This window comes from Leptopilina boulardi, unplaced genomic scaffold (genome assembly GCF_019393585.1).
Source record: "Leptopilina boulardi isolate dan_hultmark-lab unplaced genomic scaffold, ZJU_Lbou_2.1 LbouV2_221, whole genome shotgun sequence".
Taxonomy (NCBI): Eukaryota; Metazoa; Arthropoda; class Insecta; order Hymenoptera; family Figitidae; genus Leptopilina; species Leptopilina boulardi.
In genome coordinates this window covers 693,498-710,334 of record NW_026137776.1, presented here as the reverse complement: position 1 = coordinate 710,334, position 16,837 = coordinate 693,498, and the positions used below count along the sequence as shown (strand labels likewise).

Below are 16,837 nucleotides of genomic sequence, written 5' to 3'. Positions count from 1 at the left end.
TTTTATACGAATTTTTACTTAATAAAATTTGTAGATACCGAATTTTTAATTTTGCAGAAATTTTTTTTCACAAAATTTTTCTTTATTCAACTTTTTATTTGAAAAATTCTAATTTAACCGCAAATATTAATTTAGCAGAATTCGCATTCAACATAATTTTAAGTGATTCGAATTTTTAAATTACAGAAATTAAAATTCACCCAATGTTAATTTGACCAAATTTTTATTTGTACGAATTTGAAGTTTCGGATAAATGGAAATTTGGAAAAATGCAGATTTGGTGAAATTGAAAATTCTGTCATTTAAAAATTCGAATAATTTAAAATTCTGTTAAATGAAAATTCTGCTAAATTAATATTTGGTAAAATTAGAATTTTTTAAATACAAAATTTTGGTATAAAAAAATTTCAGTCATTTTTTAAAAATAAGATCATTTGTAGAAAACAGTAGAATTTTTAACCTAAATAAAAGGTTTTAAATAATTTAATGTTAGAACAATATCATAAAAATTATTTGAATTGAAACAATTGATAAATGTTAAAGAAAATTTCAGATTTTTAAAATTGTAATAAAATTTCAAGGAGATTTTTAATTTGTAAATTTTATGAATTTTAGGCAATAGATAAAATTTAGAGAATTTCTAATTTTTAAAGAATTTCATTAAAATTATTGAAAATAATTAATTTCGCAAAGACTTTTTAGAATCAAATGTTTAAAATAATTCAATTTTAAAAGAGATACAGTTTATACTAAAAAAAAAGTCATCTAGGTATTTTGTTTTTAATTTAATAAATTAATTAATTTTTAATTTTATTTTGTAACATAAGTCGAAAAAAGTTGTACAATCTGAATTTATCAAACATAATTTTAAGGAGAGGAATCACTGAAATTTTAATCTATTGAAATTTTCGTTGTTATTAAATAAATTTTTTTCTAAATTATCCATGACACAGCATTATTTTTATATTTTTAATAAAGTCGAAAAATAAATTGACATCCTAAATTAACAAAAATTTCAAAAGATTACAGTTTCATTAAAAAAATTAAATTTTTTTTAATTACTTAAAATTAAAAAAACAAATTACAATTAATTCTATTTTTATACGATTTTTTTTTTATTTATTATTAACGAATATTGAGTTAATGCAAAACTTATTTTTAAGAAAAATTTGAACCAGTACAAAGTAGTTTGTTGTTTTAATGAGAAGTTTAGTTGTAAGTCATGTACTTGGGTGTAGCGGAGAATTTAGCATAGGACTTAATAACTTTGTTGACGGCTTCGAGGAAGTCTTTCTCTGTAGCGACTTTACGACGAGCTCGAATTGCAAACATCCCAGCTTCCGTACAAACGGAACGAATTTCCGCACCAGTGCTATTTGGACATAAACGTGCTAATAATTCAAATCTTATATCTCTTTCAACACTCATTGAACGAGCGTGAATTTTAAAAATGTGCGTTCGTCCTTCAAGATCTGGAAGTCCAAATTCTACTTTTCTGTCTAAACGTCCAGGACGCATCAAAGCAGGATCTAACGTGTCTGGTCTATTAGTTGCCATCAATACTTTAATGTTACCCCTTGGATCAAAGCTAGAAAAAGAAAAATAATTCAAATAGTTAATAAACATTTTATTATTCATTTATTAGCTAACTATCACTAGTTACCTATATTATATAATAACCATTTTTTGAAAATTTGAACAATTCAATCATAGGAATCTTAAAATATATTTTTAATTTTCAGTCTTTATAATTTTATTTGAAAATATAAGTAAAAATTATTTCTTCTTAATTTGAAAAGAAAAAAAAATTTCCATACCCATCCAATTGATTGATAAGTTCCAACATGGTTCGTTGGACTTCATTATCTCCACCTGCACCGTCATCGAAACGAGCACCACCAATAGCATCGATTTCGTCAAAGAAAATAAGACACGCTTTTTTACTACGAGCCATTTCGAAAAGCTCTCTAACCATTCTAGCTCCCTGAAATAAATAATTAATATTTAGATTAAAAAAAAAAATCAATTAACAGGTTTTGTTTAAGTATTAAGTCTTATGCTTAAGGTTGAGATATTATATCCAAATTATAATGGTTAAGCCTTAAGTGTTACGTCTCAAGTCTGAATGTTATGGAGTCTCAAAAGTTTCAACCATTTTAATTCTCAATGATATCAAGACTCAATTGTCCAAAATCTTAACGATTTCAAGTCTCAATAGTCTCAATGGTATCAAATTTCAAATATTTAAAAAGTCTCAAGTCTCAATAGTCTTAAGGTATCAAGTCTCAACTGTCTCAAGTTTCTATGGAATCAAGTCACAACTGTCTCAAGTCTCAATAATAAAAGTTTCAAATATCTCAAGAGTCTCAAGTCTCAACTGTCGTTACTCAAGTCTCACTAGTCTCAATAGTATCAAGTTTCAAATATCTTAACAGTCTCAAGTTTTAATGGTATTAAGTCTCAAGTCTCAATAATCATAAGGTATAAAATCTCAAACGGTCTCAAGTTTTAATGGTATTAAGTCTAAATTATTTCAACAGTCTCAATTAATCATTTAACGGTCGCAAGTCACAAATATCTCAATAGTCTCAAGTCTAAACTGTCGCAACTCAAGTCTCAATGGTATCAAGTCCCAACGGTCTCAAGTCTCAATAGTCTTAAGTCTCAATAGTCTCAAGTCTCAACTGTCGCAACTAAAGTCTCAATAGTCTCAAGTCTCAACTAAGATCTCAATAGTCTCAAGTCTCAACTGTCGCAACTCAAGTCTCAACAGTCTTAAGTATCAATAGTCTCAACTGTCGCAACTAAGGTCTCAATAGTCTCAAGTCTCAACTGTCGCAACTAAGGTCTCAATAGTCTCAACTGTCGCAACTAAGGTCACAATAGTCTCAAGTCTTCAACTGTCGCAACTCAAGTCTCAATGGTATTAAGTCTCAATAGTCTTAAGGTATCAAGTCTCAACAGTATTAAGTCTCAATAGTCTCAAGTCTTAACTGTCGCAACTCAAGTCTCAACGGTATCAAGTTTCAACAGTCTCAAGTCTCAATAGTCTTAAGCTATCAAGTCTCAACAGTCTTAAGTCTCAACTGTCGCAACTCAAGTCTCAATGGTATCAAGTTTCAACGGTCTCAAGTCTCAATAGTCTTAAGCTATCAAGTCTCAACAGTCTTAAGTCTCAACTGTCGCAACTCAAGTCTCAACGGTCTCAAGTCATAATAGTTTTAAGCTATCAAGTCTCAACAGTCTTAAGTCTCAACTGTCGCAATTCAAGTCTCAATGGTATCAAGTCTCAACGGTCTCAAGTCTCAATAGTCTTAAGGTATAAAGTCTCAACAGTCTTAAGTCTCAATAGTCTCAACTGTCGCAACTCAAGTCTCAATGGTCTTAAGGTATCAAGTCTCAACAGTCTTAAGTCTCAATAGTCTTAAGGTATCAAGTCTCAATAGTCTCAAGTCTCAACTGTCGAAACTCAAGTCTCAATAGTCTCAAGTCTCAACTGTCGGAACTCAAGTCTCAACGGTCTCAAGTCTCAATAGTCTTAAGGTATCATGTCTCAATAGTCTCAAGTCTCAACTGTCTCAACTCTCAAATATTTTAACAATCTCAATAGTGTTAAGGCATTAAGTCTCAATTATCTCAACATTTTCAACTTTTAATGGTACCAAGTCTCGATTATCTCAATAGTCTCAAATCTCAACAGTTATAAGCCTTAACGGTTAAAAGTCTCAATGGTATAAAATTATAAGGTTTTCGGCCCATGACCATGAAGTCCTGAAAATCATTTAATTTAAAAATTTGAATTAAAAATATTTACCTCGCCAACATATTTTTGAACTAATTCAGAACCAATGACACGAATAAAGCAAGCATCGGTTCGATTTGCAACAGCACGTGCGCAAAGTGTTTTTCCCGTACCCGGTGGTCCAAAGAGAAGAACACCTTTTGGTGGTTCAATTCCTAGATTTACGAATTTCTCAGGCTAAAAAGAATTAAAAATTAATTAATTTAAATATAAAAAAGTGAAAATAAAAAAAAAACAATTAAAAAAATAAAAATTACATGAAGTAAAGGTGTCTCGACGACTTCTCGTAATTTTTCTATTTGTTCCTTACAACCACCAACATCACTGTAAGTAACGTCGGGTTTTTCCTCCACTTGCATCATTGTCACAGTTGGATCAATTTTTGGTGGAAGTGGTATGTGAATTTGATATTTATTACGATCTACACCAACTCTCATACCCTCTTCAATATCTGTTGGCGCAACAGAATCTGCCAAATCAACAACAAATTTAGCAAATTGCTTTACATTAATAATATATTTGGGATCATCTGTATCGGCATTGATAATTTTTGTACAACGAGCCACTTGCAATGGTTGTTCATTTTGTAATGTTTGCTTGTCAGCGGCAAGATCCCATAATGCTGGTGGTGCAAGACCAGTATCGGATTCCTTAATTCCAGTCAATTCATTTACCCTCTTTATTACCGTTTGAATGTCTTCTTCAACATTTTTTATACTCTTTGTATATTGTCCTTGACCCTGATGAGAAAAATAAAAAAAAATTTTTTTCAACAATTTGTTTATTTATTAATTATTAACGGGATATTTAAATTTTATTGTCTAATTAAATGTTGATGAAGTTCACAATGTTTTTGATCAATAATTGCAAAAAAAAATATATATTTTTCATTTGAAAAATAATAATTAATTTTTTGCTTACAATAATTATTTTTTAAAAATTGTTGATCGAGAAACGTTTGAATTTTTTTCTTTTAAACAAAAAATAATAATTTTCATAGAAAAAAATCATGAAAAATGTATAATTTTTTTTTTAAACCAATCAAACACTTTTTTACATTTTTTTCCGAACCTGAAACCATATCCCATTATCAAGCCTCGGATCGACTTTAAAGCACAAAAAAAAGTTGAAAACGAGGATTTTTTTATTTTAACAAAATTTAATTGATTAATCAATATTTTACTTTAAATAACTAATATTATTAGATATTAAATTCATTTTATTAATTCTGTAATGAAAATAATTATATAAAAATATTATCAAGAAAATTTATTTCTAATATTTCAGAATAAAACTAATTGTAAGACAAATTTTCAAAATTTTATTTAAATATAGGACAAATTTCTAAAAAAAATTCTTAAAGTTCCATTTTTATAATTTTTTTGAAATCTGATTTAAGCAATTTATTCGAATTTTGAAATTTTGTCATAGTTTTAAGTTTTGATGGTCAAAAAAAATGTCAGACAATACTTAATCAAGTTTTATAGATTTTTAAATAAATTTTTTTTAAATAATAATTTTGGAAGAGTTAAAATTGAAATTTTTGGAAATAATTAAATTTCAAAAGATTTTGTTAATTTTCAGACAATAATTAAATTTTACAAAACTAAAAATAATTTATCAAATAATTTTAGATATAACATTTTTTTAAAAGTAATTAAATTTTCAAAGATTTACAATTAAGATTTTTGAAATTAATTGAACTTCAAGTGATTTTTAATTTAAATTTTTTGATGATTTTTGTTACTAAAAAATTTATTGTAAATTGAAGAGAAAAATACAATAATTTGAAAACTTTTTAAGTGAAAAATAGTTATAGTTATTTGAATTTTCAAAAAATATTATAAAAATCATTAAAAATAATATTGAATTTTAGGAGAGTTATAATTGAAATTATTAAATTTATTATTTATTATTATTATTAAATTATTAAATTAAATTATTAAATTTCAAAAAATTTTAGATGTAAAATTTTAGAAATAATTGAATTTTAGAAGCTTTTAAATTGAATTTTTTAGAAATAATTGAATTTCAAATGATTGTGTTAAATTTCAGACAATAATTATAATAGGAGAAATTTTTAGTGATTTCTGTTGATGAAAAATTTATTAGGAATCACATTAAAAAATTGAATTCCAAAAGTTTTTAATTGAAAAATGCTATCAGATAATTGAATTTTCAAAGAATATTATAAAAATCATTAAAAATAATTGAAATTTTTGCAAATAATTAAATTTCAAGTGATTTTGAATTAAATTTTTTTTTATTTTCTATAAATTGTACTTTTTGGAAAAATTGGCACTTGTTTAAAATTTTTATATAAGTTCTAAGATATTTTTTAAAAAATTTATAGTTATTCAAAATTTATTACAGAATTATTGAATTTTTAAAAACTAACAATTTTAAAAAACATGAATTCTTGGGACAGTTTTAAATTTCAGTTCAAAAATGTTATTTTCTTATACGAAGCTGAAGTACGCAACGTTTATGATAAACGATTTTAAAAAAAAAAAAATTTTTTAAATGAAAAATTCTATATTTTTTTAACTAAATAATATTTCTTTTTTTTCATTAATCAACAAATTATAAAAAAATATTTTTTAGGCAAAAAATTATAGAATTTTTCATTTTAAAAAATTGTTTCTTTAAAAATCGTTTATCATAAACGTTGCGTACTTTAGCTTCGTATTTTCTTTGATAAAAAAAAATATATTTCCTGCTGCTTGTATAATTAAATTTATTGCTGAAATATTTATTAAAAAACAAACTGCTTAAAAATCAACTTTTCAAAAATTTTACGTTAGTAAAAATAAATTTTTTGTAAATAAAAAAATCGTATTATTTTGATTTTTCAAAAAAAAATCATGACTTTTCACAGCCCTGTATTTGTAAATTATTAAATAATTAAAATTCGAAAAGATAATTTAACTAAAAATTATGAAAATATTATATGAAAAGTTAGTTGTAAATTGATAGTATGAAAAAGAAGTAAACAACACAAATTGGAGTAAAAGTGTATAGAAAAGAAATAATTCAATCGAAATTTTAAATGCAATGAATTTTACAATAAAAATTAATTAAAAGAAAAACTCACGTATGTTTTCAGTAGAGCGATATCTCCTTCGTCAAGAGCTGAAACAAAGAAAAATTTTTAAATGAAAAAGTAGAAGTATATAGAGACTAAAATGACAGAAGGACATTACTAATGTTCATTCAACTCAAAAAATTTTAATACATACGTTTTATATCTTTTTCCTCTTTATCCTCCTCAGATTTGACTTTCCTCATATCATCTCCTAAATGATCCGGCATATTGAAGTTTAATTAAAACTGAAATAAACACTAAAAACTTATAGTTTCTGAAAGGAATTTAATATTTATGATTTTAAGGTTATATACGCCACGACCGATTACAAGCGAAAAATTTGAACTAAGACTATATAAATCAACATAGAAAGGGAACTGCATTTTAAAAAAAAAATTTTATTTGTTTTTATTATTTATTTTTGAAAATAATCTATAAACTAGTTAAAATGTTTAATTTGATTAAAAAAAATTAATATATTTAATTAAATTTAATTTTTATATTTTTTTCAAAATTCTTTTTTAATTTTACTGACAGTTAATCTTAAAAACAGAAACAATAAAAGCTCTTTAATTGCTTTGTTCATTTTTTATTTTATTATAATTTATTGCTTTTTTTAAAATAAAATAATTTATTTTAAAAAAAATTTCAAATGTGCGCGCGTTTTGACAGCGCCCCCTAAATTTAACTTTCTAAAGAGTGTAATCGTATATGTAAAGGGCAGATATTTACTTTATCGACGTAAATTATTTTTTTCTCCTCTCTGCATCTACAATGCATATAACATTAGATAGAAAATAACTACATAGTTTGACGTCAAAAATAATCGCGGTTGACTATTATTTGTTTTTTTAGTTTATATAAAGAAAAAAAAAGTGAAACCGCGTTTACTATTACTCTGTATACAAAAATTTTATCTTTGCATTTTGTATAATTATAAAATCCGTCCATCGAAAAGTGTAAGTTGTTTATGCTTATAATGCATCCGAATAAGTAAGATGGCGACGTGTTTAAAAAGAACGTCAAAATTATTCGATCCTTCGTTATGCCGAAGTTCTTCCTATGCAAATTTACGAGATTTATTGTGCCCAGTGTGCAGAGCAATTCTTATTGAACCAGTGACCCTCCCTTGTGAACATAATCTTTGTTTATCATGTTTAAATGGAACGATTCAACACAACAACCTAAATTGCCCTCTTTGCAGAACTCGAGTTGGCTCTTGGTTACGAACAAATAGCAAATCTAATACATTGGTTAATATCAGACTTTGGGAGATAATTCGAACCAAATTTCCAAAAGAAGTTGAAGGCAGAAGAAACGGCGAGGATACGGATATCGACCTGGACTCTGGTGAGAGCGTCTTTCTTTATAATAAATAAACATAACCTACTCACTTTCGTTGCGATTCTTTTTGCGTTTTTTTTTAACCTTTTCATGTTTTACTTTTTTTCCGGTATTCCTTGTTTCTTTTATATACGCTTGTAAATTGTTATCAGCAATAATGTTGCGTCTCTTTTTTTTTTTATTATAATTTTCTCTTCTATTTTATAACAATCTCAAGATTATTTTTATATTTAGTCTCTAAAGTTCTAAACGTTTACATCAACCAACGTTTCTTTGTTACTTTTTTTAATTTTCAATTTTATTACAAAATATTTCAATAAGAAATAATTTAATTTTTTTTTAACGTCGGTGAAGTTAACAAAAAATATTTTTGAAAAATAAAATTTGACTAGAAATTATTTTTTTTTTGTTAATCGAAAAACGCAAAAATTTTGCCAAAGGAAAAATTTTAATAGCATAGAAAATACGAAGTTCGTTAATGATTAGAAAACACATTTTTTTAAAATTTGCCTAAATTTCTGAATATTAAAATGAACGAAATCATTTTTTTGTTCTATAAATTTTTTTTACTACGGCAATGAAAAATTTAAAAGCAATATTTAATAATAAAATTTGAAGTTTAAAAAAGTAGTAAATAAATTTTTCGTTCATTTAAACATTCAGAAAGGCAAAATTTTTAAAACGGAATATTATAAATTTTTTTTTTTTATAATTTACTGATCTATAAACAGAGGAAATATGGAAAATTTCTAAAAAAAAATTCATTCAAAAATCATTGATCGTTACAGTTTATTAAATTAATAAAATATTTAGAAGAAAAAAAGAACTATAATTGAATTTATTTTTTTTACAGGCTACGCAGCGAGAACGAAAATTCTCAGTGCAGCGGGTGAAATTAGAAAAGAGTATGAAACTCAACTTCAACTTGAAGAAGAGGAAAAACGTCGTAAACAACAAGCAGAAACAATTGCAAGCGAAGCATTAATTCGAAAAATTCAAGCTGAAGAACAACAACAATTAGCCCAATTGGCTCAAGATGAATTATTGGCGAAAACCTTGGCGAAGAAAGAAATTCGTACCAAGTTTGATGCAAAAATGAAGACTGAACCATTATCAAAAACTGTTCAAAAAACAAAAACACAAAATAATTACAATTGCGATGAACCAATAATTACCAAGTTCAAATCAGCTATGCATTCACAAAAAACAAATATTGCCTTGATATCAAAAATACGAGCAGAGAGTTACGCTTCCAGTATTAAGTCTACCGGCTTGAACCAGTGTAAAGATGCCGTTGATAAATTGGGATCTTATAAAACTCTACCAGTGCAAGATACAGTTACAAGATTATTTAAAAATCAAGTGACAAAATTCATTCAACCAAGTGGTTATAATTTCAATTTGGAGCCAAGTTGTTCAAAAATTTATGGATTACAAAGCAAAGAGGAATTGCATGTTCCAAATGATGTTTTAAATTCAAAAAAGAAAAATGTTGAAGTTGAAATTTGTGTAACCACAGTCACTGATGATTCAAGAATTGGAAGCGCCGAAAGTGCTGGCAGTCATGATAGTATTAATCAAGAAATTCATCATTTTAAACCGATTAAAGCAATGCCACGTACGGCATTGAGAACTACTCGAGGTAATTGTTCAATATTTTTAGCAAATTTTATTCTCAATATTAAATGGACTGAAAATAATCTGAAAATTACGAATTTTTTTTAAAAATACGATTTTTTTTGACTTATTTTTTAAAAAAATGAGACTTTTTCGACTTTTTAAACATTTTTAAAAAAAAAATTTAAACAAATTAGGTTTTTTTAAAGATAACAATGCAGATTTTCTTCAGATTTTCGAAATTTCAAATATTTAACAAATTTTTAACAAAAATTCTTTATTAAATTAATTATTTTTAATAATTTTAATGAAATTCTTCACAAATTTAATTATCCTAAACTATTTTTTAATTAAAATTTTTATGAAATTTAGCAATTGTTTATAATTTAAAGAAAAATTAGCAAATAAAATTACCAAAAATTTTTAATTCAAAATCCCTTGAAATTTAATTATTTGCAAATATTTCAATTATTTTTTAATGATTTTTTTAATATTCTTCGAAAATTCAATTATCTGAAAGCATTTTTCAATTAAAAACTTTTGGAATTGAATTTTTTTATGTGATTTCTAATAAATTCTTCATCAACAGAAATAACTAAAAAAAATTTTTATTATAATTATTGTCTGAAATTGAACACAATCTTTTGAAATTTAATTATTTCCGAAAATTTCAATTTAAAAGCTTCTAAAATTTAATTATTTCTAAAATTTTCCATCTAAAATTTTTTGAAATTTAATAATTTCAATTATAACTCCTGAAATTTCATTATTTAAAAAAAAAAAATAATAAATAATAATTTTTTTTTCAATTATTTTTAATGATTTTTATCATATTCTTCGAAAATTCAACTATCTAAAACTATTTTTAACTTAAAAAGTTTTCAAATTATTGTATTTTTGTCTGCAATTTCTAATAAATTTTTTAGTGAAATCATCAAAAATTTTAAATTAAAAATCACTTGATGTTCAATTAATTACAAACATCTAAATTGTAAATCTTTCAATAAGTTTCTTAAATCAGATTTCAAAAAATTATAAAAATGCTTCTTTAAGAATTTTTTTTAGAAATTTGTCCTACTTAAAAAAAATTTTGAAAATTTGTCATACAATTACAGTTCAATTCTGAAATATTCGACTAGTGAAATTTTAAGCTTTCAAAATTTACTTTGTCTATTTTTTTCTGACATTAATTAGGGTCTAATTTTAATCTAAATTATTGAAATTTGAAAAAAAGTATTTTGGAATTTGTATTTTTTTAAAAAATTGAAAATTTTAAAAACCTATATGATTGATTGTTCAGAACCACAAAAAAAATCTATAAAAAAAAATGCTGATGAAAAATAACAAAAATTATGAAAGAAGTTGAATTTTAAAGTATTAAGAGTAAATTTTAAATTATTTAGAGGTGTCGATTGTTTTTGTTATATTTTTGGAAACTAAAATTATATATTCTATAATAAAAAGTTTTTTAAAATAATTTTTTACCATTAGACAATTAAAAATTTTTTTTCCATGACTTAAGTCATATTTTTTAAAAATTAATTTCTAAATTATTTATTTTCTAATAAAATATTTAAACGATAAATTTAATATTAAAAGCATAAAAGAAATATTTATATTTTTGTAAAAGAAATTAACAGTTTTGAATTAAAAACTAAAATTTTCCAACAATTCTTGTTTTTAAAATTGTTGAAAAAGTCAAGAATTTTGTAATATTATACCTTAAAAGGTTTGAATTATCAGAACATTTTTTTTTTTTTTTTTTTTATATAAAACATAAATCAATTTATTTTGTTCATAAAAATAATGAAATTGTTCAAAAAATACAATTTCTATAAAAAAAAAAATTGTAAAATTTTTAAAAATTATTTTTTTCTTAATTTTTCCCCTCTAAACAAAATAAAGTTCTTAAAATTATCAAAATATTTCAAAGGGACATAAAAATTAAAAAGTTTCAGAAATTATGTGTTGAGTTGAAAAAATAATTATATAAAAATTTTCTTTTTTCAGATGGTCGACAAATTGATACAAAATTGATAAGAGTTGTACCTATTTTAAAAAGGGTTTCTAATTTTGTGCCAAAAACTCCTTCACTTTCAAGCTTCAAAAGAATACCTAGTTGCTCTTGGAGTGCTTTTAAAGGTCAGTTGTTATTATTACCTTTTTCTTTTTTATAATTTATCATATGAGTCATTCTATTATCGCATATTGTTATATTTTTAAAATTTCACTTTCTAATTATAGACAAAAAAATACTGAAGTCTTCAACGTTTATGATCAACAATTAGAAAACAAATTTTTTTACAAGATGAAAAATTATTAAAAAAAAATATTTATTAAAAAAAAAAATTAAAAAAATAAATTTTTTTTATAATTGATCAATAAACATTAGAAGAAATATAAAAAAAAAATTTTATTAAAAAAAATATTTCACTAAAATTGAAAAGTTTTTGACTTCATTTTGAAAATTTCGCCAATTATTTAGAATTAGAATAATTTCCATAAATCAGTATTGAAAAAAAAATTGAAGAAAATTGCAACAATTTTTTAAAAGTTATTTTTGACTATTTTTATGTTTAAAAATATGATATTTTACTAAAAAAAAAAAAACTTTCTTTATAGGAAAAATAAAAGATTCCAAATCCAGTTCAATGCCGAGTAAGATTGAAAATTTGGAATCAATAATAAAACCAGTTGCAGCACCAGTGCAAATAGTGACAATTTCTGGTACTTTGGTAAAACCACAAGTCTCTGATTCGCTAGATCTCCCATCTGAAATGTCGTTTGATACGAATAAAAACATAAAGAAAATAATTAATGGTACAAAGATTAGTAAAAAATTAAATCTCGAAGAAAGTGATAGTTGTGATAAAATGAAGAAAATTTATGATAGTCCAGTGAAAAATGGCACATTGAGAAAGAATAAACGAAAAAAGAATAGGTGCAATAATTCTGATGATTCATTTAGCGATTCAGATATAATAGATAGCCAATCGATCAATTCAACAAAATCCGATATTTCGGAAGCAGCTTCAAATGAGTCACAAAAAGATAATTCCAATGAGGAGATACCAATTGAAAATATTGCCGAAAGAATTAAAAAGCGAAAAACAAATATTGATAAACGTTATAATAATAACACTGATGATTTTGTAAGACGAAGTCTAAGAAAACGTTCCACTGCCATTAAATACATCACTGAAAGTTCAGAAAGTTTTGATGAATTTTCTGATGGCGATGAAGAATTACCAAAACGAAAACGTCCCAGAAAAGGTGCTCCAAAATTAATAAAGGAAACAGAAATAATAAAAAATTCAAATTCAAAAATAAGAAATCAACCTCCAGAATTGACGAGGGAGGTACCTATTGCAAATAAAAGAAGAGGTAGAAGACGAAAAACAAAATCTCCAATAGAAGAAAAAGCAAAAGATGATGATGATGAAGAAGAGGTGGAAGTGAATGATGATTTTAACACTGTAGACAATAGTGAAAAGCAAAATAATAGCAATACAGAAAAAGCAACTGACGATGAAATTATTGACGAGCAAAAACGAATAGAAATGCTTCTTCGTCAAGAACAAGAGGATCGAGAAATGGCTGAAAGATTGCAGGCTCAATTTAACGAATGGGAAAACATGGCTGGTCGTACTAGAAATTCGAGGAGAGCTCTTGAAATTGGAAACAACAATACTGAGGATCTTAATCTAGGATTAGGCAAAAGAGAGCGTAGAACTACAAACTCGCACATCAACAAACAATTAAATCAAACTACATCAAGCAGTAGAAGTCAACGCAAAAGGCCTCAGCCACGTGCATTGAAATAAGATACGTATCACTGCAATCATTTTATATTTAATAAATATATAAATATATATATTAATTCATTAATAAATATATTACTTTGGATATTCCTAAAGACTTGTTACTAACAGAATTTTATTTCCCATTTAATAATTAGAGATGTGCGAATATATCCAATTCGAATCAATTTTTTTTTTTTTCATGGAAAATATATCGTTTCGCTATTTTTGAATACCAATAGAAATTTTAAAAAAATTTATGATACGATTATGCAAGAAGTGAGTAGCGTAATTTTTTTTCGGGTTATTTGTAACGTCATATGATCTCTGGAGGAACAATGATTTTATATATTTAACTGCTTCTGCTTTTTATTATTATTTATTTATTTAAAAATATATACAAAATCGTAATTTATGACAATAAGTGTTTTAAGTGATTCAACATTAATTTTCTTTTATTTATTTAAAAACTATTCAAATTATGTATCTTAAAAAGAAGCTTTAAATTTTATTTTTCTATTTTGTTATTAAATTTCTTAATTAAAATCCTTATTTTACAATTTAAATAATATTATTAAAGAGAATAACTTTTCTGCAATTAACGAAATTGAAAATTATTTTTAAAAATAGTAAAATCGAAAAATTGATTTTTTTGTCCCTCCAGACATCGACAGCTATAGTTTAAAGGTAAAATACCTAATTTGTACAATTTTAATTATTAAGTATAAAAATTATTTTTTTCCAACAAATTTTAAGTTTTTGATAAAAGGTGATTCAATGTCTAAAAATAATATCAAACGAAAAACATTATTTAGAAAATAAATTGAAAAAAAAGTTTATTTGATTTAAATATTCGATTACTTAACTAATATCAAATACATATTTATTTGTATCATATAATTATTATTTGAGATAATATTTGTTTCAAATACAGAAATTATTGGTTCAAATAAAATTTATTTAATTAAAATAAAATTTATTTGGTTCAAGTAAATATTTATTTGATATTAGTCAAGTAATCGAGTATTTGTATTAAATAAATTTTTTTTTCTGTTTATGAAATAATTTTTATAATATATTTTGAAAAAATAGAGAAAAAAAAATAGATTTCAATTAAATTATTGTATAATTTCATATTTTGTCATTATCTTCAATTTTTTGGTTAAACAATCTTATATTTCATCTGATTTTAATAATATGATTGCTGATTTTTATTTACTAAGCGATATTCTAGAGAATTTTGCGAATAATAATTTTGTATTAAAAAAATTTTTTTTTCATATTTTTATTAATAATGAAAAAAAAACTTATTTTTTTATTTAAATATTTTTTTTTATATATTTTACAATTTTCTTCAATTTTTTTTGTAATGTGCCTGAACTTACGAACGTTCAAATGAACGTGAAATAATTTTTTTTAGTTTAAATAAATATTTAAAAATTATTACAGTAATGAAAAATAAAAAAATATATTTAATATTTAGTAAATTATTAATTTAATTTTGAATACAGAATGCAATATTTTATAAACAAAATTTGAAATTAAAAAAGTAGTAAATAAATTTTTCATTCATTTGAACGTTTAGAATTTCAGGCACATTTTTTTGGTAAACATTTTTATATTTCATTTAATTTTAATCAAATAATAATTAATTTTTATTCACTATAAGAGATATTCCACAGAATTTTGTGAACAATAATTTTTTATTAAAAATAATTTTTTTTTTCATTTTCATATTTTGTGTTTTTTTTCACTTTTTGGTAAAAAAAAATCTTACATTTCATCTGATTTTAATAAATAATATTGCTGATTTTTATTCACTAAGGGACATTCTACAAATAATTTTGTATTTAAACATTTTTTTTTGTTTCTATTTTTTCATTAATAATAAAAATAATTAATAATGAAAATAATAAAAATAAATTTTTATTTAAACAAATTTTTTTTCTATATTTCGTGATTTTTCTTTAATTTTGGTATTCATTTATTTTATTTATTTAAACATGATATTCATCTGATTTTAATAAATAATGACTCGTTTTTTTTTCTAAGAAAATTAAGAAATTCTATTAAGAATGGTTCTCCCTTAAAAAAAAAAAAACATGAAAATTGCAAAGTTTGAATATTGAATATTGAATATTTCAATAAATAAATTGAGCTATTATTTTTATTAAAATTATATTAATTGTAAAATTGTTTACCAAGATTGTAGAAAAAGACAAAATTTGTAATAACAATAATATAATAATAATAATAATAATAATATTTATTGTAAAGAATTAGATTTAAATTTATATTTATTGTTCTTTCAAAAAAAAATAATAAAAATAATTTATATTATTTTCTTTTTAAATGTAAAAGTATTATTTTTTTTTGATGTTATGTTTTGATCCTTCTTAAAAATATCAATACAAAATTAGCAAAATTTGTCATAAATTTTTTTTTTTAATGACGTTATCAGCTTCTGGCATGTAATAACTTTTATAATTACATTTCTGAAATATGAAATTTTCACGTTAAATCGAAATATTAGTTTCGTAATCAAATGATATATTTTTAATTTGTTATTTTGATTTGAAATAATATTAATTGAAAATAATTTTAATTGATTCGCACATCTCTATTATTATTAACCGAAAATAGTCATAGGACAATTTCTAAAAGAAGGAAAAAAAAAAAAAAAAAAAAAAAATACATCAGTCTAATTTCACTCAAAATTGTTTGGGAGGGCCATTTTCATTTCATCGTATAGTAGAATTTCATTACTTCTAGAAACGAATCTTTATATATATATAGTATATATATATATGTGTATATCCATTTAGATAATAGACGGGCTATTTTAAGTAACGAAAAACTAAGGCTATTTTCAATAAATGTTTATTCTTGATACATGGTTCAGCCAATATTTAAAATATTTTCATTAATAGTTGTAATAATTTTAGGGTATTAGCATTAATGCTATGTCGATACTGCTCAAAATGTAATTATATATATATATGTAATGTACTAAGAACTTTATTTCATTAGTGTGAATAAATTTAATTTTGATAAAAGATTTACTTTTTTCATATATTGATGCTTTTTTTTTATTAAAATACCGAATTCGGTTTTATTTAAAAAAATATATATATATGTGATTTCAATCATTATTTAACATATCATGAAAATTTAAAAGACTTCACTGAA

The 16,837-nt window shown here is 23.5% G+C and overlaps 2 protein-coding genes across 2 annotated transcripts; one reads left to right on the top strand and one right to left on the bottom strand.

The window, feature by feature from the left end:
• Positions 1-1,091: 1,091 nt before the first annotated feature.
• LOC127279607 (26S proteasome regulatory subunit 7) lies at positions 1,092-7,234 on the bottom strand. Its single transcript, XM_051302052.1, has 6 exons — positions 7,042-7,234; positions 6,897-6,934; positions 4,060-4,542; positions 3,815-3,979; positions 1,818-1,984; positions 1,092-1,588 (listed from the first exon to the last, which is right to left on the bottom strand). Exons 1-6 carry the CDS (start codon positions 7,112-7,114, stop codon positions 1,210-1,212), a joined length of 1,305 nt encoding a protein of 434 aa, XP_051158009.1. The 5' UTR covers positions 7,115-7,234; the 3' UTR covers positions 1,092-1,209.
• Positions 7,235-7,650: 416 nt separating this feature from the next.
• Positions 7,651-13,756, top strand: LOC127279623 (E3 ubiquitin-protein ligase RNF169-like). The gene is made up of 4 exons (XM_051302083.1): positions 7,651-8,237; positions 9,085-9,873; positions 11,859-11,990; positions 12,471-13,756. The coding sequence occupies exons 1-4, from the start codon at positions 7,886-7,888 to the stop codon at positions 13,670-13,672; spliced, it is 2,475 nt and encodes an 824-aa protein (XP_051158040.1). The 5' UTR covers positions 7,651-7,885; the 3' UTR covers positions 13,673-13,756.
• The last annotated feature ends 3,081 nt before the right edge of the window (positions 13,757-16,837 follow it).